General features: G+C 39.7%; 1 protein-coding gene across 1 annotated transcript in view; it reads right to left on the bottom strand.

The window, feature by feature from the left end:
* CRACD (capping protein inhibiting regulator of actin dynamics) overlaps positions 1-23758 on the bottom strand; it is a 288315-nt gene that overhangs the window by 215345 nt on the left and 49212 nt on the right. Inside the window, exons 2-4 of the mRNA XM_055588637.1 lie at positions 13984-14213; positions 9790-9927; positions 8369-8414 (exon numbers count right to left, since the gene is read on the bottom strand). Of these exons, the coding sequence (XP_055444612.1) occupies positions 8369-8414; positions 9790-9794 (51 nt within the window). The 5' untranslated portion in view covers positions 9795-9927; positions 13984-14213. The remainder of the gene's footprint in view (positions 1-8368; positions 8415-9789; positions 9928-13983; positions 14214-23758) is intronic.

The raw sequence follows: 23758 nt of genomic DNA, 5'->3' as shown, positions 1-23758 counted from the left end.
GACTGAACTCATATCTCCTGCTTTGGCAGGCAGGTTCTTTACCATCAAGCCACCAGGGAAGCCCTATAAATGTTTTTTAAAATCAGATAAACAACTGTCTTTCACAAAAGAAATATGAAATAAGACCCAAATTACTAATTGCTGGCATTATGCTACTGAATCGTGACTCACACATGAATATTTATAACCATTGTGTGTACTGTGGCATACTATCTACCTTATTTTCACATCAGATTTTAAGATCCTTCAGGGAAAATCCCATGGACGGAGGAGCCTGGTGGGCTGCAGTCCATGGGGTCGCTAGGAGTCGGACACGACTGAGCGACTTCACTTTCACTTTTCACTTTCATGCATTGGAGAAGGAAATGGCAACCCACTCCAGTGTTCTTGCCTGGACAATCCCAGGGACGGGGGAGCCTAGTGGGCTGCCGTCTATGGGGTCGCACAGAGTTGGACACGACTGAAGTGACTTAGCAGTAGCAGCAGGGAAGAAATGAGAGGCTGAAGCTTTATAATCACAGAGTTGAAAGGACACTGGATTAGTAGGTGATGAGCAGCTACTCAAGATTTTTAAGCAGTGACATTGTATATTATGAGATTTAACCCATTGTCCTGTGTGAATTAATGTGAAGAAGGCTAAGATTTTCTAAAGTTATTTGATTGACCACTTATTAATATAGAACAATTTGATAACTTCTTAGATGATTAAATTATGCTTTCCTACCCTACTTGTGGTTAATTTTTTGGTCTTACAATTATTGTGAATCAGTCCTTCAAACAGCAAATATTATTTAAATATTTGCTCTGTGTCTGGCACTGTGCTTGCTGGTGGTGGTTGCGTTTCAAAAACATATAGAACCAGAGTCTCTGCTATTCAACAGAATGGTAAATATAAACAATTGATTATGAAAACGTGACCAGTGAGACAGTAGAGATACATACAAAGTGCTACAGGGGCAAAAAGAATTAGCTCATAGTAAGTTCTAAAGCTCAACTACTTTGAAATCTTGATATCAAGACAGAATTCTGACATATAGATATATAACTGTGAAAACTGATTTTGCATGGACTTTTTCTTCACATTCAAGCAGTGTGAAAATGCTGAATAGTTTCATCTTCATGAAACCCATTTAATAAATGATGTCTCCTTAATTAATTCATCACAACATTCTGAAATCAGAATGTTTTAGACAAATGCACACAATGAAAACGGCAGATTAAAGTGGAGTTAGCTATAGGATAACAAAAACAGGGCATTGTCTGGATGCCTGTGCTTTGGAGAAGGGCACAGACAGCAACGCCAGTAACAAATTCTGGAACAGAATGAGCAGATATGGATGAGCAGCTCACAAGTTTATTTTCAGACATAATGAGTTTGAGATGCCCATGGGACAACAATACGCACATGTCCAGCAGAAGTTGTAAAAGCAGGTCTGAAGTCATATGAGAAGTGGGGCTTGCTGATACAGGTTCAGAAGTCATCAGTTGAGAGATGGGAATTACAATCACCAGGCTGGATAAGACTGGCTACAGGGAGTATGTGTAAGTTGAGGAGAAAAGACTAATCATGGAACTTGATTATATATGGTTTCACATTATTCCTTACAATTTTACTTAGTCATGAAAAAGCATAAACTTTCCTAAACTACAGGTCCCTATCTTTTACTTCGTTTATCCAGAGTAGTAGTTAAGAGCAGAAAGCAACAAAATTCTATAAACCAATTATCCTTCAATTTTAAAAAATAAGTAAAATCAGATTGAAAAAAAAAAAAAGAGCATAAATTCTCAGACAGACAGGCCTAACTCTGCCACTAGAAGCTCGGAGATCATGGGCAAGTTTCGTAATCTCCCTGGGCCGCAGTTTCCTTATCTGTATAATAGGGATATCACTGTAACCACCATTATGGCTTTTGTGAGAATCACACGAGATGATGCGTGTAAAGTGTTTCACTCAGGTCTAGCAACACATGTTAGCTACTATAATGGTGGCCGTGATGAAGCCTCCACAGAACTACGACAACTCTGGCCATATGACAGGAGCTTAATACATACTGGCTGTACTGTTCTATGTTTCTAACATCTATTTTAATTTCTCAGTGAATCACTCATATAAAGAGTATTTTGTTGATCTGAGTAAAGCATAATTCACTATACAATAAAAATATAAACTGAGTGACCACAGGGAGTTATATTCAGTATTCTGTAATAAACCATAACGGAAAAGAATAAGAAAAAGAATGAATATATATATACATATATATATATGTATCTGAATCACTTTGCTGTACACCAGAAATTAGCACAACATTGCAAACCAACTATATTTCATTAAAATGTATATAGAGAGAGACTATAATTATATGCATACAATTATTTAAAGAACTTATTTGAGAAGTTACTGCATTTAAAGAAACTGCATTTTTATATCTTTCCCTGTTAGTATTAATAACAACCTGCTGTCTCTGATCCTTTCCAACTCTAAACGTCTCAAGAATCCATGAACAAAAATAAAACAAAACCCTAAGCTTCCTAATCATCCACTACAATAAAGGATGAAAATGTTAGGGCAGAAATAAACAAGGTATCTTTAAAACTTCCACAGTTTATGGCTCCATTACTCTACTTATCAAACTGTACCATAGTTAGTCATATGTGAGTATGTTTCTTCCCCATAGATTTGGAGGCACCTTGAAGTCAAAACGTGTTGTTTTCATTACTGTATCTTAGGACCCAAATCAATATTTAGCATGCAGTAGTGTTCTGAATGAATGAATACATGAATGAACAAACAAACAAAAGAAATCAGGAGCATGCAGGACAGCAAAAAGGATAATTTGGATTGTACAAGTAAGGAGGCAGGGCCAGATGATCTCTGCAGTCCCTTCTGGTCCAGCTGATGATAAGCCTATGGTTGATGGGTCTTTTTAATAATGGCATTTCATATGTCCACTGTCATTTATGATGAAAATCTGTCAGTTGAATAGAAACAAATGATACAGAAGACAGGCTTTGTTTTAGTTGTTGCTGTTTTTATGAAAAAACAATTTTAAAAATAAAAAACCCAGTCACTTGAAAAAAGCCTAAAAGAACACTGTTATGGCACATGTTTTTTATTGCTTACATTTCCTTACAATAAGGAGGCAAAAAAGACAGGGCAGAGCTTTGACAAACTTGGTGATGAAGACTAAAATTGCTGCAGCAGAGCCTGTGAGTATCCCGGCCTTTTAAGAAATCCACTGTAAAGCAAAGATCCCTTCCCCTGTCCTGTATCACCACTGGGCAGCCCAGAGTGGAATTCGAAGGACCTGGGATTGAATTACAGCTCCACTACTTACTCTGACCTTGTAAAATGATGACAAGAATGTCTGCCCCATAGATATGAAGACAGTGACGCTCACACTGGTTGTCTACAGGGTCTATCCTGTCACGTCTAGGCTCTAGATAAAATTGCTTCCGTTTATTTTTTTCTTACAAAAGTCCCTTTTTCCATATACTATTATGAAACCAGAACTTCAGTGCCAGTCTTCCTAAGTCAAAGAGCAGAAGTCACATCATTCATGCAGCTGGACGAGATCTATATACCACAGGAGAAAGAAAATTTACTAAAATCTCTGATAGGACAGAAAAGGGTACACCTTATCACCTTCTGCACCAGAGAAAATGACTAAGCTTGCTGGTTAAAGCAATTATTCAGGAGTGCAGGCAGCAGAAAACAAGGAGCAGCCAACACCTAACACTGGCTGGCAAGGAGGCAGATTAGCTGATGTTTTTGATTCTGAAAATGGGTCACTGTATCTCCAGCAGTAACCTCGGAATTCTAATGACTGCAGAACTTGGTCGGTGACACAGAGAATGCTGACCAGAGAACAGAGCAGTAGGGATGAAAACAATGAACTTTGGTGGTTCTGTCTACATTAGTGTCACAGAATTTACAAAGTGTGAAATCATTTTGTTTCTAGCAAGTATGGAAGGTCCCGAAAAGAGTATGCTCCTGAGTTCTCACTTCCTCATCCCTCTTAAAATTACTAACTGGTGATAGTAACACACAGCAACAGGCTAGGAAGTCAATGACCTGGCTTGGATTCCTGGTTTATGGCTCATTACTTTAACTTTTTTGAATCTTTATTTCTTCAGTATTAGTTAGATGAGGTTGGGCCATCTACCTCTGAAGGATCCTCCAATGACACTAAAATGCCAAGTTTAGGAGTGCTTCGATTTGTAAACAAACTTTAGTTTTATTTTATTGGCAACATCAATCTTATATTTCTAGAATTTATTTTTAATTTAATCTTATATTCAATTTAATTATATTTTAATTTAATCTTATATTTCTAGCTTTACCATTATCTCACTGAAAAAATACAGGAGCACATATATGACCCTATTTTTTCCAATAAGAAGAGAACAGCAATTATTAACTAAGACCTAGAGTTAAGATGATTTGTCCAAAAGCTGTCCTAATTATTCTGGGATTTAGAAATGCAGTCATTTTTTTAAAAGGCAAAACGAACAGGTCCAGGGTTAAACAATGAAATAGAGGTATTCTTAAAATTCTTTAACTCTAAAACATTTGGGTATGAAATGGGCCCTATCACCTCTGACACAGATGTGAACAATGTCCAGTGCATTACAAGGCAGGCAAAGAGTAGAACCCTCTGATGCATCAAGCCTCAATTCAAATGCCACTCTCCCTTCAAAGACCTTTCAGGACCTCTGCTCATTCCACCCTTCCCCATTAGAATAACTGTAAATCAAACTCCACTGCATTTTTTATCAATAACTTTTATAGCATTGACCTTTCACAGCATTTTTTATCAGTAACTTTTATAGCACATACAGCTTTCTTCCTGGATTACAAATGCACGTTTTATCTCCTTTAAGTTCATCATATTGCCTGTAATAATAAACACTTGTAAAATCAATGATTCTCCAGAAAAATGGCTCTCGATGTTTTTAACTATTAATAGAACGTACAGAAATATTTTACATTGTGATCCAGTTCAGTTCAGTTTAGTCGCTCAGTCGTGTCCGACTCTTTGCAACCCCATGAATCGCAGCACGTCAGGCTTCCCTGTCCATCACCAACTCCCAGAGTTTACCCAAACTAACGTCCATCGAGTCAGTGATGCCAACCAACCATCTCATCCTATGTCGTCCCCTTCTCCTCCTGCCCTCAATCTTTCCCAGCATCAGGGTCTTTTCAAATGAGTCAGCTCTTCGCATCAGGTGGCCAAAGTATTGGAGTTTCAGCTTCAGCATCTGTCGTGAACACCCAGGACTGATCTCCTTTAGGATGGACTGGTTGGATCTCCTTGCAGTCCAAGGGACTCTCAAGAGTCTTCTCTAACACCACAGTTCAAAAGCATCAATTCCTTGGCGCTCAGCTTTCTTTATAGTCCAACTCTCACATCCATACATGACTACTGGAAAAACCACTGGAAAAGCCTTGACTAGATCAACCATTGTTGACAAAGAAGTGTCTCTGCTTTTTAATATGCTGTCTAGGTTGGTCATAACTTTCCTTCCAAGGAGTAAGTGTCTTTTAATTTCATGGCTGCAGTCACCATCTGCAGTGATCTTGGAGCCCAAAAAAATAAAGTCAGTCACTGTTTCCCCTGTTTCCCCATCTATCTGCCATGAAGTGATGGGACCGGATGCCATGATCTTCGTTTTCTGAATGTTGAACTTTAAGCCAACTTTTTCACTCTCCTCTTTCACCTTCATCAAGAGGCTCTTTAGTTCTTCTTCACTTTCTGCCATAAGGGTGGTGTCATCTGCATATCTGAGGTTATTGATATTTCTCCCAGCAATCTTGATTCCAGCTTGTGTTTCTTCCAGCCCAGCATTTCTCATGATGTACTCTGCATATAAGTTAAATAAGCAGGATGACAATATACAGCCTTGATATACTCCTTTTCCTATTTGGAACCAGTCTGTTGTTCCATGTCCAGTTCTAACTGGTGCTTCCTGACCTGCATGCAGGTTTCTCAAGAGGCAGGTCAGGTGGTCTGGTATTCCCATCTCTTTCACAATTCTCCACAGTCTATTGAGATCCACACAGTCAAAGGCTTTGGCATAGTCAATAAAGCAGAAATAGATGTTTTTCTGAAACTCTCTTGCTTTTTCAATGGTCCAGCAGATGTTGGCAATTTGATCTCTGGTTCCTCTGCCTTTTCTAAAACCAGCTTGAGCATTTGGAACTTCATGGTTCATGTATTGCTGAAGCCTGGCTTGGAGAATTTTGAGCATTACTTTACAACCCACTCCAGTATTCTTGCCTGGAAAATCCCATGGATGGAGGAACCTGGTAGGCTACAGTCCATGGGGTCACAAAGAGTTGGACACAACTGAGCGACTTCACTTTCACTTACTAGCGTGTGAGATGAGTGCAATTGTGCGGTAGTTTGAGCATTCTTTGGCATTGCCCTTCTTTGGGACTGGAATGAAAACTGACCTTTTCCAGTCCTGTGGCCACTGCTGAGTTTTCCAAATTTGCTGGCATATTGAGTGCAGCACTTTCACAGCATCATCTTTTAGGGATTTGAAATAGCTCAACTGGAATACCATCACCTCCAGGAGCTTTGTTCATAGTGATGCTTCCTAAGGCTCACTTGACTTCGCATTCCAGGATGTCTGGCTCTGGGTCAGTGATCACACCATTGTGATTATCTGGGTCATGAAGGTCTTTTTTTATACAGTTCTTCTGTGTACTCTTGCCACCTCTTCTTGCTTCTGTTAGGTCCATACCATTTCTGTCCTTTCTCGAGCCCATCTTTGCATGAAATGTTCCCTTGGTATCTCTAATTTTCTTGAAGAGACCTCTAGTTTTTCCCATTCTATTGTTTTCCTCTATTTCTTTAGGCATTGATCACTGAGGAAGGCTTTCTTATCTCTCCTGCTATTCTTGTATATAAATGAAACAAGTGTTTCACAAATACTTGCCCTAATCAAGTCAAGATATATTCTGATATTCTCTATTCTTTTCTATTTTAGTTTATTTCATTCTTTTTAATAATGGTAGCAACTGACTATGTTGCTATTAATGAAACTCTAATGAATCTCACCCTACAGTTTGAAAATTAGTGCTCTAGAAGAGTTATTGAAAAAGAAAAAATATTTAAAGGAAGATCCATTTTAGTGAATGAATACCCAAAAGCCATTCACAATTTATTTCTTGCCTTCCTACAGATGCTGAAAAGCTAAATACTTATCTTCCCAGGCTCCCCTGCAGCTATGCACAGCCATGACCCATTTCTGGTAAATGAAGTGTACACACGGTCACTGGAGTGACTTTTCGAACATTTTTAAAAGGGGCCAGATTCTCCTGCCATGCCCCTCAGTCCTTCTTCCCCTTTTTCTTGTCTAAAATGTGAAGATAACACATGGAGGTGTGATGGGTACCTACTCATAGGCACAAGAACAAGACTACAAGGAGTGGAAGAAAAGGAACCCAAGTCCACTGTGATATCAACAAACCATCAGATGAGCCACGGGGTGTCCACTGCAAACATTTTATCATGTGAGATGAATAACATCCTTACTTGCTTAAGCCACTGTTAGGATTTTGGTTATTTATAGTTCAACATATTCCAAAATGATCCTATACTCTTCTGGCCTCAATGACCCTCCATGGGAGGTAAGTTTTTTTTAAAAGAGAAGGGTATCTTTTCTGAAACTTTCTATGGAGGGCCTCCAACATTTTATTTATACAAGTGAGGCTTTGGAGATCTCCAGTATGGAAAATGCTGACAGTGATCAGTTCATAGAAAAGAATTCTGTTTTGTAAAAATTTAGATTGTGTATTAATTTCATCCCTAGGCACAGTACCAGTCACTGAACATACCACAAAGAACAGAACTCTAAGAAGCTTACAATCTGGTGCAAGAAGCAAAGAGATAACAGGTCTGTACAATATTACAAGATAAATGCTGTGAAGGTGCCACCAGGGCCCTGGGAGGGCACCAAGAAGAGACAGAAAGGGTCCATGTGCCTTTCAAAGTGTCACAGACAGAAAAACTAGCAAATTTTGCTCAAGTGTCTTAGCAACTTCTCTTCTCCTCTACAAATGCATTGAAAAGGATTATTTATGATGGAATAATGGAGAGAAATATCTTCCTGTGGTCTCCAGTGAAACCCTTCTGTGATCCCTAAAAATGTCCCATGATAAAGAACTTCATTTTTTTTTCAATTAAATCTCCAAATAGCTTTTCATAAACTAGGAAAAAGACACTGCCTGTCATCTCACATCACACTTATTTTGTATTTGTCATTTAAACTGGTGCCATTGTGGCTGTCCAATGTTCTATTTTAGCACTTTGAAAGGGTCAACAACCAAAGATAACTGATATTTTTATTCATCATCACTCACCAGAACAATAGGCAGCAGACTGACCAGAACAGTGAGACCATAAATGCTGTCAAATAAAAAAGATAAAGATAAAAACTTAAAACAACACATACTACAAACAAGGATTTTTATTACTGCAGTGACTTACTGAATTAAATCAAGCTATTAGAGCAAAGTCCACATTAAGATCTCAGTGACCTCAATACCATGGTTTCAACATTGCAATCAGACTCGGAACCGGTAGACAGATAGACCTGCTGAAGTCTATCTGGGATTTTTTTTTTTTTTTTTTGGTCTTAGACCCAACACCTTTACTCACACATTTTCAAAATTAGTAATTGAGTCTAATTACTGAGACTGAAACTAACCTAAAAAATCAGTAACTCAATACAAATAAACACTATGCCTAATCCTTAGCCAGTCAGAAGAAACGGGTGTGAGAGAAAGCAGGTGTTGTGCTCAGTCGCTCAGTTATGTCCAATTCTTTGCCAACCCCATGGATGGCAGCCTGCCAGGCTCCTCTGACAATGGGATTTTTCAGGTAAGAATACCAGAGTTGGTTGCCACTTCCTTCTCCAGTAGAGAGAATAAGGATTGTGTCAAACACAAATGTCAAGCAATATGGTTTAGACTCAAGTTCTGTGAGCTCATGAGTGTCTTTTTTTCTGAAAGAAAACAAAACGTTCTGAAGAAGGTTTAGGAAAGCAGGACAATTGGCAAATTGTCACGTACATACCGCCAGTGTCTCCTCTAACTATAAATTCTCCAGCTGCTTTTTATCCCTCTTGTGTTAAGGTTGCCATTCAGAACCATAAAACATTCACTTCTTAGGACAAACTGAATATTTTAAACTTTAAAAATAACTTACATTTGGGGTGTTACTTTCCTTTCATTCACCTTTCAAGATTTTCTCTTTATCTCCAGTATTTTGCTGTGTCATCCCAGGAAGCTTCAGGGTGGGCTGACCAGCATCTATAGTGCTGAGCGCTCAACAGGCCTTCCAGTATGAAAACTCATGGCCTCCAGTACTGTCTGGGAAACCGTTCTGAAATATTTCTTTGATGACACTCTCCCTTCCATTTCTCCCTCTTTGTGGATTTCCTGTGATTGGGATGTTGGGCCTCCAGTACTGATATTCTTTCTTTTATTTTCTATCTGTCTTTTTTCTCTACTTTCTGGGAGCTTTCTTCGATTTTATCTTTCAAACCTTTTAATTATATTTAAAAATTTACCTATGGTATTTTAATTTTGTCTTTTTCATATTTAATTTTGAAATACTTAATTTAATAAAATTTAAAAAAAATTAAATTTATATGAGTTGAAAAATTTTACAGAGTTCATACATACCTTTCACTCAGCTTTCCTAATGTCCACAATGTATACCAAAACAGTACAATTAGCAAAACCAGAAAATTAACATTGGCATCAACTAAACCACTGACCTCATTCAAGTTTCAGTCTTTCCCCTAATGAATCTTCTCTCTTCCAGGATCCAATCCAGGATCCCACATTATAGCTACTTGACTCCTCTCATCTGTGACAGGGCCTCAGTCTCTCCTTGTCTTTCATGATCTTGACACCTGGGATGAGTATTAGTCAATAGCATTTTGTATAACCTCTCAATTTGAGTTTAATATTTTCTCATGATTGGATCAAGGGTGTGCATTTTTGGCAAAAATAGGAAGAAGTGATGTTGTGTCCTTCAAAGTGCACTGTACTAAGGATACTGATACATTGCAGTTTTGATGGTGTTAATCTTTTTTTTTTTTTTTTTTTTTTTTGCTGTTCTGGGTCTTCGTTGCTGAGTGTGCAGGCTTTTCTCTAGTTATGGAGAGTAGGGGCTGCTGCGGCTGCTGCTGCTGCTAAGTCACTTCGTTCGTGTCCGACTCTATGCGACCCCATAGACGGCAGCCCACCAGGCTCCCCCATCTCTGGGATTCTCCAGGCAAGAACACTGGAGTGGGCTGCCATTTCCTTCTCCAATGCAGGAAAGTGAAAAGTGAAAGTGAAGTCGCTCAGTCGTGTCCGACTCCTAGCGACCCCATGGACTGCAGCCCACCAGGCTCCTCCGTCCATGGGATTTTCCAGGCAAGAGTACTGGAGTGGGGTGCCATTGCCTTCTCCAGAGCAGGGGCTACTCTCTAGCTATGGTGTTCTGGCTTCTCATTGTAGTGGCTTGTCTTTTTCTGGAGCATGGACTCTAGGGGGCACAGGCTCAGTAGTTGCAGCTCCCAGGCTCTACACAGGCTCAGTAGTTGTGGCACACAGGCTTAGTTGTCCAAGGTATGTGGGATCTTCCTGGATCAGGGACTGAACCCATGTCTCCTGTGCTGGCAGGCGGATTCTTTACCACTGAGCCACCAGGGATGCCCAATGCTCTTTAAATATTATGTCTTTTGCCTCCATTCGAAGTTCACATACGTGGTTGGCAAATTTCACCAACTGTCTCTGGCGCCACCCAAGGTACTATTATCTTAAGTTGCATAGCCTGAGTGAGAAAACAGAGCTTGGCCTTAAATATGACTTGTGCTTTTCCAGCAAATATAGTATTTGTGCTTTCCCACAAGGACAACCACCACAGCTCAATGGTGTCCATTAAATATTCTCAGGTTCTTGCACAGCCCAAATGAGATCTGATTATTAAAGACCAAGCTATTATAGAGGAACCAAGAAGGAGAAAAAAAGAATAATGATTTCTCTTACTGTACCAGTAAGCCAGCCTGCTATTTGCTTTAGGAAACTATTTGACCTGCTCTGACTATAAAACAGCTCTCTTATGGCTGATGAGAAAATTCCCACACAGCTAACACTGAAAAGGTTTGCCAATTGGAATAAATAAATCAATCCTGCCAGTCTAGGAACTTTCCAAATATACTATTCAGGTTGACAGTGTCAGAAAGGTCAAGAAAGTACAGATCTCCCTCGATGAGAGTAAGTGCTTTTAAATACCAGAAGTCTCCAGAGTTTTGTCTTATAATTCTGTACAGTAGGATTCACTCTGGGGGCATGAACTTCATGTCTCCTCTCACTGTGCTTTTGGCTGTTTATGATTTATAATTCTGAGGATCCCATGGGCCTTTCCTAACTCTTGCAGGAATCTAAAGCACAGAAAGCATCTGGCTTGAAGATGTGTGATTTCTAAGGCTTTGGCCTGGGGACAACTGAGATGAGATAGAGCTTTAAAAAGACAAGAAGCCAGACCTGCAGGAACAGTCAGTCACTGCATCCAGGCTCCCAATTGGGAGATCAGAAAGGATGCTACTGAGAAAAACATCCAAAGTGCCATTTCACCCCAGCCTGCAAATCATTCAAGAGAGACCAAGGTCTAACATAACTTCCACATACACACAGCAACTTTCCAGGGTTTTAATGAGGACAAGAGCTTGCGGACGGAAAAAAGATTCTGAAGGAAATCAGATGTCACAAGAAGGATTACTTGGAAGCACTTGCCCAAAGCTCAGGAAGAAAGAATTAGATTTTCTGGGGATGGATTTGCAGAGTGTCAGGAGTGGAAAGAAGAGAATAGGATCAGATGTAATATACATCCAACAGACATCATAGATACTCCACGTTTAGAATGGGATTCTAGCTAATATTCAGACTCAATAAACTTTGATAGAAGACAAACAAATTAATGGCCAAAAAGGATACTGTCTCTTCACAGCCTAGGTTTGCTGTATGAAAGGTATCAGATGATAGTTATAATAATAAATAATTAATAACCAACACTTCACATAAAGTTTCTTATGTTGGAGGCAAGCTCTAAACCTATAAACTCATTTCTATTACCCACGTAACACTCACACAACCATATAAGGTAGGTCCTTTAATGGCAGTTTAGTAGGTCCTATTATTTTATTAGAAATGAGAACAGATTTAATTGTGTACTTTGCTCCTAGCACATGAAACAACTCAGGCTCACTGTTTCAGTTATTTTTACTTTATCAAAAGTCAAAATAACTAGATGCTCATAATAACTATCTTAAAGAGTCCTTTGAAAGATCAATCATACTTCAGGCAAATATCTTCTATTTTATAGCAAAAGACATAACTTGGGAACAGGTAGTTTTATTTAGTTAGTTTCAATGTTCTTACTCGGCATTCTTGCAACATCATTGTTGCTCTCTGCTTTTAGTGAAAACAGAACTCAAGGAGTGCATTCCACTGAGAACCCTAAGTTACCAAGGCTGTGAGCAAAGTGAAGACTTGCAACTGCTAAGTGAACAATCCAAAGAGAATTTCTTCTTTCTTCTGATAGTGAATTAAGGATAACATAGAAGAATTATAGCCATTGATTGTTGTAAGAATTATGGACAAGCCTACAAAATGGTAGAGATGTCTCTTCTTTTCTTCTAGCTTAGGCAATGCTGAGTTTAAAAAGACAAAGAATAAAAAATCCAAAAGCAAGATTTCTACTTGAACATGGAATCTCACAACTTAGACTTTGCCAGCAGTTTTGTTGTTCTTTAAGGATTGATGTAATGAAATGATTAGTCATATACAGAACCCATATTTGTCTTGTGCACGTAAAAGGAATCATTTAGGGGGAGAAGAACACAAAACTGCTTCTTCTTCTTACAATGTACCCTCATTTTGAGTTCTCCAAACCAGAATCTGGGCAGGAAAGGCCCAGTTAAGATCTACTCAGAGGTCTCCCACTCTAAGTTAGTTAACACTTGCTTCTAGACTACAAGTGGCCCATCCTATTGTGGTCCAGACCCTCTTGGGTTTGAGTTTAGCCAGCCAGCCAGCTGTACTGGAAACCCTCAAGCATGGCTTAAGTGCCCCATGCTAGGGGCTGCCTGAGGTACCTAGTGATCTAGAGCTCCTCCTCCCAATGGCTAACTTTTTTTTTTTTTTATCTTTTTCTACTCTTTGGCTTATTCCATTGCCATATTCTTTAAGCCATGAATGTGTATCTTTAATACAGTCCATCCGGTATTGCTCTCTTCCTCAAGAATGCAATGCAGGGCTAGGATGACAAGCAGATAGAGAAGTCCAATTAGATACAGCTTTGCCTCCGGGGAGTTAAGTAAGATGAACTTCTTTAAGACTCTGACCTTTTAATCATCTACCTATTCTACAAATAGTTACTGAGTTCCAACCATCAGTCAGGCTCCCTGCTAAAAGCAAGGGATAGAATGGTGGTGAGGGAGTAGAAACACATGCGGGGCCTGACTCGTGACACTAAAGAACAGGCATGGAAAAGAGACCTTCATAAACAGTCAACCACATAACTGTAAATCTGCAGCTGTGGTGAGTGCTATGAGAGGTACAAGCCTTGAGAGCATAAAGGAGAAATGTGTTCTAGTAGGAATGTTCCAGAAGGCTTGCCTGAGGAAGCGACCGCTGGAGCTGAGGGCTGCAGGCAGAGAGAACCGAGAGCCCTGCTGAGGAAGGGGCTCGCTGGGCAAGTGTGAAGCCGAAAGCAAGACCCGTGGCTGGAGGAAAGACAATGAAGGATCCAGGAGAGCTGGAAAAGGCAGGAGGGGCCTGACCCAACAGACTGAGCTAAGTGGCTCTGACCTTCCAGCAAGCAATGGGAAACTAAGAGGGTTTTCAACAGGAGGTGATGACTCGGGTTTGCAGAAAATTCAGATCCAACAAAATCCCACATATAATCCTCACACACTCACCAATTAAACTCTTCAGCTCTGGACTCTGTTCATAACACCACCAAAAAGGTCATCCATCCAAATACATGATGTGACTGCTTGGTATGATAGAAAGAACAGTCGACTAGGAGTTTTGTCTGATCGGGGACAATGAACTAGACGTTACATTTCTCTAGGATGTCCCTTTGTTGCTGCCTTTTTAAATGAGGAGGTGGGCACTGGATTATCCAGTCCCTTCTGGTTCTGGGACTCTGAAAAAGGAAAAGGAAAAGGAAAAAAAAATAAAAAGATTACACTTTAAAAAACTCAAGTGGCCAATAAACGTGAAAAGGATGCTAATAAGCATACACAATTAGAGAAATTAAACTGTGTTCGATTGGCACAAAATCATTGCTGGCAAGGATGTGGAACAACAGGAACTTATACTATTAAATAGGAGTGTAAATTGGTACAACCACTTGGCGGAACAAATTCGGCAGTATGTGGAAAAGACTGAAAATGTACACAACCCATGACTTAGCGATTCCACCCACAGATACCAGCCCTAAATATACTTTCACACATGGAAAGTCATGCACAAGGAAATATATATAAGAGTGGTTATAGCAGTATCATTCTCTAAAAAAGTAGAAAGAGCCTAAATCTCAGCTAGGGAGATGCAGTATATTCACAAACAGGAAAACTCTATAGCAGTGGACATGAATGAGGTGGAGCAACACATTCCATTTACACTAACAAGGATAAATCTCATCAACAAAACTGAGTGGAATAAAAACAAATTGAAAAGGATACAGTTGACATGAGATCTTTATATAATGCTTAATATATATATATATAATGATACTAAATACTGTTTAAAATTATTTAGTAATATATTCATTTTTGATAAAAGTACAAAATTACACAGAAAAACAAGTCACCTTTGGAAAAGGGAGGGAAATATGATCATGGAAAGAGCTCTAAGTCCTTTTGTATTATTTTAACAGCTTCAAGTGGGTGGTGGATACATAAGATAATTACAGTAAATTCCCTACATACAGGTTTCCTCGGTGGCTCACTGGTAAAGAATTTGCCTGCAATGCAGGAGATGTGGGTTCAACCCCTGGGTCAGGAAGATCCCCTGGAGAAGGGAGTGGCTACCCATTCCAGTATTCTTGTCTGGGGAATTCCATGGACAGAGGAGCCTGGTAGGCCTACATATAAACCTTCAAGTTATGAACTTTCAAAGATGCAAATATGCCCCTGTATGCCAGCTGCTGTACTGTACTACCATACTGTCCAAGGCACTGTACTGTAAGATTAAAAATGTTCTATCTTTTGTGTTGTTTTTAATACATTATTTGTGTGAAAGTATTATAAACCTATTACAGTGCAGTACTATATAGTCGATTGTGTTAGTTGGGTACCTACGTTAACTTCATTGGAGTTACAAGCAATTTGGACTTATAAACATGCTCTCAGGATGGAACTCGTTCGTATGTGCGTGACTCAGTATTATGTTATCTTTATGCCTTTTTGTGTATAGAAAATATGTTTAACAACAACATAAGGAAAAAAAAGGGAGGAAGAAAAACTTCTTTTCTAAATCAAATGTGTCCAAACAGCAGAACCTGATTACATATATACAGACACAGCCTTGAGAAGAAAAGGAGTTGGGCCCAGCTTTGAACCAGGAAGTGAGAGACTTGGGCATGGAGGTGCCCATAGCTAACCATGCTCCCCTGAGGACATCCTCGAAGCACTCCAGGTGGTAGTTGCCTCATTTGGAAAAAAGGAGGCTGCAACCGATGATGCCTAAGGTCCTTCCTTTCTAGATCTAAAACCGCATGGCTTTCTACCATACTCCCCCTCTTCTCCCCCATCTTAACGGGGCTCTGGCAACTGGCAAGAGAGGGACAAAGTCCTGATTTTCCCCACTCAGATCATCTGTACTCTAAAGTAAGGTTTTAAAACTTGCATTTATTTATCTATAAAATCATACATTTTTATTCCCTTGCTCACACCTGATATGTGTATGAGTCAGATAGAGCTGCTGAAACAGAGTACTACAGACTGAGTGGCTTGACAATGGACATTTATTTTCTCACAGTTTTGGAGGCTAGAAGTCCAAGATCAAAACAGGGCTGGTTGCTTCTGAAGCTCTCTCCCTTTGGCTTGTAGACGGCTGCCTTTTCCCTGTGTCTTCACTGTTTCTGTGTGTATCTGTGTCCAACTTTGCTCTTCCTAGAAGGATACCAATCATTACTTTGCCGACAAAGGTCCATCTAGTAAAAGCTATGGTTTTTCCAGGAATCAGGTATGGATGTGAGAGTTGGACCGCAAAGAAAGCTGAGTGCTGAAGAATTGATGCTTTTGAACTATGGTTTTGGAGAAGACTCTTGAGAGTCCCTTGGACTGCAGAGATCAAATCAGTCAATCCTAAAGGAAATCAGTCCTGAATATTCATTGCAATGACTGATGCTGAAGCTGAATCTCCAATACTTTGGCCACCTGATGTGAATAACTGACTCATCTGAAAAGACCCTGATGCTGGGAAAGATTGAAGGCAGGAGGAGAAAGGGTTGACAGAGGATGAGATGGTTGGATGACATCACCAACTTGATGGACATTAGTTTGAGCAAGCTCTGGGAGTTGGTAAAGGACAGGGAAGGCTGGCATGCTGCAGTCCATGGGGTCGCAAAAAGTCGGACATGACTGAGTGACTGAACTGAACTGAATCATAGTGGATTAGGGCCCACCCTCATTTCAGCTTAATTATCTCTGTAAAGACTTTATCTCCAAACAGTCACATTCTGAGATACTAAGGGTCAGGACTTCAACATATGAATTTCAGTGAGGGACATAACTCGGCCCATAACAACAAGAAAGATGTAAATCTTCCTAATGATAGGTTTGTGGAAAGAAGTAGCAAAAATTTACTAACTTGCCACTAATTTAAATTTGCTGCTGCTGCTAAGTCGCTTCAGTTGTGTCCAACTCTGTGCGACCCCATAGATGGCAGCCCACCAGGCTCCCCCGTCCCCGGGATTCTCCAGGCAAGAACACTGGAGTGGGCTGCCATTTCCTTCTCCAATGCATGAAAGTGAAAAGTGAAAGTGAAGTCGCTCAGTCGTGTCCGACTCTAGCAACCCCATGGACTGCAGCCTACCAGGCTCCTCCATCCATGGGATTTTCCAGGCAAAAGTACTGGAGTTAAATTTGCTAGCTACTATTAACTAGTATAACTATAACTGTTTACTTCTTGTCACTAAAATGTCACACATTTTCATAATTAACCTGGAGACAATTTTTACATAGGACTCCTCTGGCTCATAATTGAGTAAATCAATTATGAGATTTAGCTATTTGTGACATGCAGGCAAGGTTAGTTCTGACATTAAAATTGGAAAACTATATCTTTGGGGACTTCCCTGGCAGTCCAGAGGTTAAAACTCTACACTTCCAATGCAGGGGGCAAGGGTTCGATCCCTGGTCAGGGAACTAAGATCCCACATACTATATGGTGCAGCCAAAAAGAAGAAGAAGAAAAAAAAAAAACAATGTCTTTTAAGAAAAACTCATTCATTTTCTAGAAATAATTTGGTTGAAAAAACACCTCCCAACTGGTTTCCAAGAACTAACATCTGGTGCCAGAAATGACATACACATACGATTTCTCCAGTGTATTATTTCAACAGGCTCTTTGAATGGAGAGACATGACCACTTCATAGTTAGGCCACAGCAACACATACGGCTTTATATGATGTGCAGTTGCCCAGTCTGTCCCACTGCCAGCGCCCTGCTCACTTCATTTAGCCCAGTGAGTGACAAATTGAACTCTGCTGGCTTGGCCTGCAGAAGTCTCAATGTCTGCTAACCCACACAGAGCCTCCTTTCTTGAGCCTGTAGTCACAGGAAAGAGAGCCAGGTCTTATTAGGGTGAGACCATCAAAGGACACTGGGAGTCATGGAAACTGGCCATTTCACAACAGTTGATATGCCAAAACCTTAAATGGCCAGTGTGGGCAGCTGAAGGACACTATTCCTTAAGCCACAGACATGTCTATTTTTCATTTGGGGAAACTGTGGTTTTGGCCAAGTCATAGCTTCCATCCAAGACAGGTGAGTACATCATTAAAACATGTCCTCCAAGAGCAGATATGTAAAAGATCCAACTTCATCTGGAAAAATAAGGAGCCAGAGGAAACAGAGAACATCAAATTAATGTCAGATCTGGTCCTAAAAACGATACTTGAACAAGGTAGTCATTAGTAGACGATAGAAGTCCAACAGACCTAAAGTCTTCCATGTGACAATAATGGTACCTATAGTACTCGTGAAAGATGAAGGTCCAAGTTCTCAAAACAGACTTTGATGATTCAGACAGAGGCCCACAGCTACCTATATGTTTGCGTGAAACTCAACAGCTACCTATTCCTCAATGAATGGTCACCAGATCTATACAAATGCTGTTTCTAATGTAATTAACAGGGCGGAAATTTCAGCAGAGAGTTCACGCTGTTTACTTTGGTAAAGAATAGCTAATGGTGGCAGCATTAAGTTTAAATGTGGAGGTCGCCTGGGAAACAAGTTGTTGACCCCTGGGAATTATCTTGTTGACACCTCAAGTTCTCGCTGCTGTTAAGTGGAAGAAGTGTTAATTATACCAGATATTAAAAATGAAGCAACAGTGCTCCAAACCTGTGACAACTGAAATTACTCTTAAAGTGGGTCAGAATAAGCTTCAGTAATTAATATTGTTTTTAAAGCTGATCACATTTTGTACAACTCTACAAGACCATAATAATATTTATTTACATTGTTACCAAAGCAGTATAAGCATATGTATACATAAAGAGCTAACATCATTGAACTTACATCATCATATGTGAAAATGAAAACCTTCAAAAAATTTTCAAAGTTTCATATATGAAAATATGAAAAATCAGGCAGATTTTACAACCTGTCCATAGCAAAATCTATCACACCGCTCCACCAGAGAAAAGCCTTGAGTCCTTACTGTTTTTCACATTAGGCTTTAGATGCCAGATAATTTTACTTCAATTTCAAAGAAACTGTACTATGCACTCTACATATGCTGCAGTAAAACATTTGTCAAGTAAATGTGCAAAGCTAGCTTAAGCATCAGAACTTCAAATCAGAAAGTCTAAATTCACTGGATTTGCCAAAGGGCATTTTGAAAATATTTTAAAGAAGCAGCAAAAACCAGCAAGGCCCTTACGGTTTAAAAAACTTCTTTTTAAAAACTAAATATACATATAAATGTTTTCATTTTAGAGTTCTTTTTTGGATTTTTTTTCATGTTAGGGTTCTTGAGGAGAAATTTAAGTATTGGTTTATAGAATGTTAACAAATGAGGGGAGATTAGGTCAAACAGATAATTCTTTAAACTGCCAACTAAAAATCAGACCAAAAATGAAAACTCTACTTCTCTAAAATTAATAACAGCAACCTCTCCATCCAATTCTCTGTCACTTCATTTTTTACCTCCAAACATCTCCAACAATTTCTGACCTCTCTGTATTCACAGGCCATTGATCCCATACCTTTTTCACCATCATTCACTCTTTTTTCGTCCTCAGATTCCTCTTAGTTTTGATCCGTGGTCTAGCATAACCATCCTTGCATACAAAACACCTCGCTAGCCCCTTTTCCCATTTCATCCTATGCATCTGTCGAAACACCAAACCCAGGGAAACCCAATTCTCGCCTCTTCCATAACTGTCCCAGGGCTTTTGAACATGGCTAGAGAAATGCAGTCAACTAGAATGACTGGTCAAACTTTCAATTCACGGTCATGAACCTCAAGCAGCAGAGTTCCTGGTGGGGTCAGACAATCCAAACATAGGACCATACCATCCACTCTTCCACTGTCTGGAGCAACCATTCCATACCTTCCCCCTCTGCTCCAACTCCAACAGGGTCTCCCCACACCATCACTCTCAGCTGACGGAACAGAGACATCAGAGAACTTCCACAAGCTCTCCCCACTACACCAACTTACCTGCCTGTAGCTGGGCCCGTGTATGGTATTCCCTCTTCCTTCCTATCATTATGGATGATGTGTCCATTTCCCTAAGACCAAGCCCTCCACTCTGTGCACTAGAACTCATCTGCTCTCATCCACCCACTGGGAGGCAATTCTCCCCATTCTCCTACACCATTAAATTTCCACTTTACTTGGACATCTGCTGGCACATATGGGAGCACATATACAAACATACTGTATTTTCCACCTTAAATAGCTTTCTTGACTCTCGTTTTCCTTTATAGCTTTGGTTCCATTTCTCTGTTCCACATGAGAGTAAACTCAAAAAGTTGCCTCTATTTGCTGTCTTCAGTTCAACTCCTTTTTTCTCTTAAACCTATTCCAAACAATGTAGCAATCACCATTCCACTAAGCTGCTCTTGTCAATGTCACCAACAGCCTTCATACCTCCAAATCACTAAACCCAATGGTCAATTCTCAGTCCTCATCATCCTTGACCTCTCAGCAGCATTGGAGACAGCGGGTCGTTTCCTCCTTTCTTAAAACAGTGTCTCCTCTAGACTTCAGAACTCCATCATCACTACCTCACCGGAGACTTTCTTAGTCTCCAATGAGACCTCCTCATATCCCAAGCCTTTAAATATGAAAGTGCTTGAGAGCTCAGTCCTTGAACCTCTTCTTTTGTAATTTATACTCATTTTCTGGGTTACTTCATCCAGCCTCATAGCTTAAATACCAGCTATACACTGGTGCTTCCCAGATGTATATTTCCACCCAGATCTCTCCCCTGAATGCAAGTCTCATGTCTTCCTCTCACTTTGTCAAAAACTGAGCCTTTGGTCTTCCCCTCCAAAAATGCTCCTTCTACAACCTTCCTCATCTCAATAAACAGCAACTCTGCCCTTCCAATGGCTCACATGGAAAACTCTGGTGTTACCCTTGACTCTTCTCTTTCACCTCCCACATTCAATACATCATCAATCCTGTTCCTTCTATCTTTGAAAAGTATGAAATATATAAAAACATATTTAAAACATGCCCATTTCTCATTGCTGCATTGCTATCACCATCATACCCCCAAGACGAACGAGAGTCTCTCACCTGGTCTCCCTGTCCCCTCACTGCACAGATGTCAAGAGTGACCTGGGAAGTCAGGTTCTAGCCCTCTCTGTCAGAACCCACCAATGACTTTCCACCCCTCTGAGGTAAAAGCAAAAGCCTCTGCAGTGACCCGCAAGGCAGCAGGCACGAGGGTATGGGCTACTTCCTCTCCCACTCCTCTTCCCCTAACATTCCATTCCAGTCACAGGGTCTTGTTCCTTGAACGTGGCAGGCACACTCCCACCTCAGAGCCTCGCCACATGCCCCGTCCTCAGCTTGGTTCATTCTTTCCCATTATAACCGCACACTACCACCTCAATTTCTTCAGGTTTTAGCTCAAAAGTCACCTTCTGAGTGAGACCTCCCTAACGATTCTACTTCATGATTACAGCACTCTCTATTCTCCTTCCCTGATTTTTCTCTATGGAGGTCATTTCACCATTGCAGTACTGACAGCACTGATAAAGTACACCTTCTTGATTTTTAGTTTATTATCTGTTTCTTTCACTAAAATGTAAGTGCAGAAGAGCAGAGATTCTTGTACACGGTTATACCCTCAGAGTGTGGAAGAGTTCCTAGCATATTATAGGGTATTTACTGAGTGAGCGAAGGAATGAATGAATGTATTATCTGATTTAAACTATATATTATATTAGATTTTTAATTTTGATGTAGTCTAAGTTATCAATATTCATTATCTATACGTTTTAATGTCTTATTCAGAAATCAAATATAATTCTATGCCATTTCTTTAAAAGGAAACAGTATGCATCATCAAGGAGAGAAAAATACGTTTTTCCTGACTAAAGACAACATAAATAAAGCTAAGAGACAGATGGAAAGAAGATCCAAAATACACAGACTTCCTTAAAGCTGTAAAGAAAAAACAAAAAGACAACAACTGAAATATGGACTACACTAAAGATGAGCTAATTCACAGAAAGGAGGCTCAACAGGTCAATAATTCTATGATGCTCAGCCAAACTGCTGATCAGAAAATGCAAACTGAAACAGCCATGAAATGCTGTTTTTTAAATAATTTTTTTGATGGGGATCATTTTTTTAAAGTCTTTATTGAATTTGTCACAATATTGCTTCTGTTCTATGTTTTGTTCATAAGGCATGTGGATCTTCTTAGCTCTCTGACTAGGGATTGAACTCATACCCCCTGCATTGGCAAGCAAAGTCTTAACCATTGGACTGCAGGGAAAGTCTCCATGAAATACCATTTTATACTCCTGAAGTAAGTAAAAAACTGAGGTATCTGCCAACAGTAAGTGGTGGTAAAGATGTAGATAAATCATAACTCTTCTTGTTTTTCCAGTAGATGTATACATTCAAACACAATTATATTTCTTTTCTTTTATTATAAGAAATGCAATTTTTAAGGTTTCTGTGATATAATTCTAAGGTTTCTGTGATAATAATTCTGCGAACTAAATATAGACAAATGGAGTTGTGGAATACACATAAATGAATACATATAAAGTCACTATATAAATTCTTTCTATATTTTCCTATGCTTACATTTCCAACTAAAAGACTGCAATAGCCAATGGAGTCAAGTCATAAACATTATTATGACTTGTTAGGGAAGAAAGAGAAAGCTCCTTGAAACTCAGAGATTCAAAAGAAACAAGCAGTTATTGGAAGAAAAGGTATATGTAAACCAACCCAGCTTTCAATACATTTCAAACAGTTTTCTTTCAAATACAATTTCAAAATCCCTCAGATATTTAGTAAAACCGCAAGCTATTTTTCCAATCTGGACTCAGTAACTACTACTTGAATTCAACTAAAATTTAAGCAAACCTTTTCAAGCTATGCAATCAATTTCACCTTATAAGGAGTCGAATTCAGTCTTCCAAACGATGTAGTTTCAAGGTATCTTTATTCAAATCAAATTATTATGACAGCTAGTGTAACCCAATTTGAGGCCTAGTAACTGCCAGCCACCGGAGAAGGCGATGGCACCCCACTCCAGTACTCTTGCCTGGAAAATCCCATGGACGGAGGAGCCTGGTAGGCTGCAGTCCATGGGGTTGCTAAGAGTTGGACACGACTGAAGCAACTTAGCAGCAGCAGCAGCAACTGCCAGCCACAGTTCATACGTTACTGACAGGGAAATAGAGACCACCTGGGAAGGAAAGACCTTAGTGTTTCGGCCAGGAAAAAAAAAAGGGCATCAGCATTTTCTTCCAACCAATCACTATCTAACATGGCGTTGGGCCAGAGGGCCTCTGATTACCTAACCTCTTGAAGCATAAACAAGGTCTTCAGGATTCTGATATGGTCACTTTGGTAGAACAAGAGTATCAAAAACACTCAAAAGATAAGGCATCACTTTGGCATGAAACCTGGCACCAGAATTCCTATTCAGGGCTTCCAGTGGAAGGACTCAGCTTCCTTTATGGAGAAAGAAACTGCATTTAACGGAAGGGAAGGCAGCCTGGTTGCAGGACACACGAGGCCAGCCTCTTTATGCCTAAGGTACTCTACAGGGCCACTCTGGATATAACAATCTCTTTCATTTGTAAAATGGAATAATTATTTTCATCACATGATAAAGACCTCAGAAACCTCATGTGAAAATAATAAGACAAAAATGTAAATTAAAATAGTGTCATGAACCTGCATAGCACTTTCTCAACACAGTCACTCGCTGAGTTCCAAACATATTCTCAAATACCCACAGGCAGGTATGA

The sequence above is a fragment of the Bubalus kerabau genome, chromosome 7, assembly GCF_029407905.1.
Source record: "Bubalus kerabau isolate K-KA32 ecotype Philippines breed swamp buffalo chromosome 7, PCC_UOA_SB_1v2, whole genome shotgun sequence".
NCBI lineage: Eukaryota > Metazoa > Chordata > Mammalia > Artiodactyla > Bovidae > Bubalus > Bubalus kerabau.
Note: the sequence above shows the minus strand (reverse complement) of the source record. Positions and strands in the feature narration are given on the sequence as shown.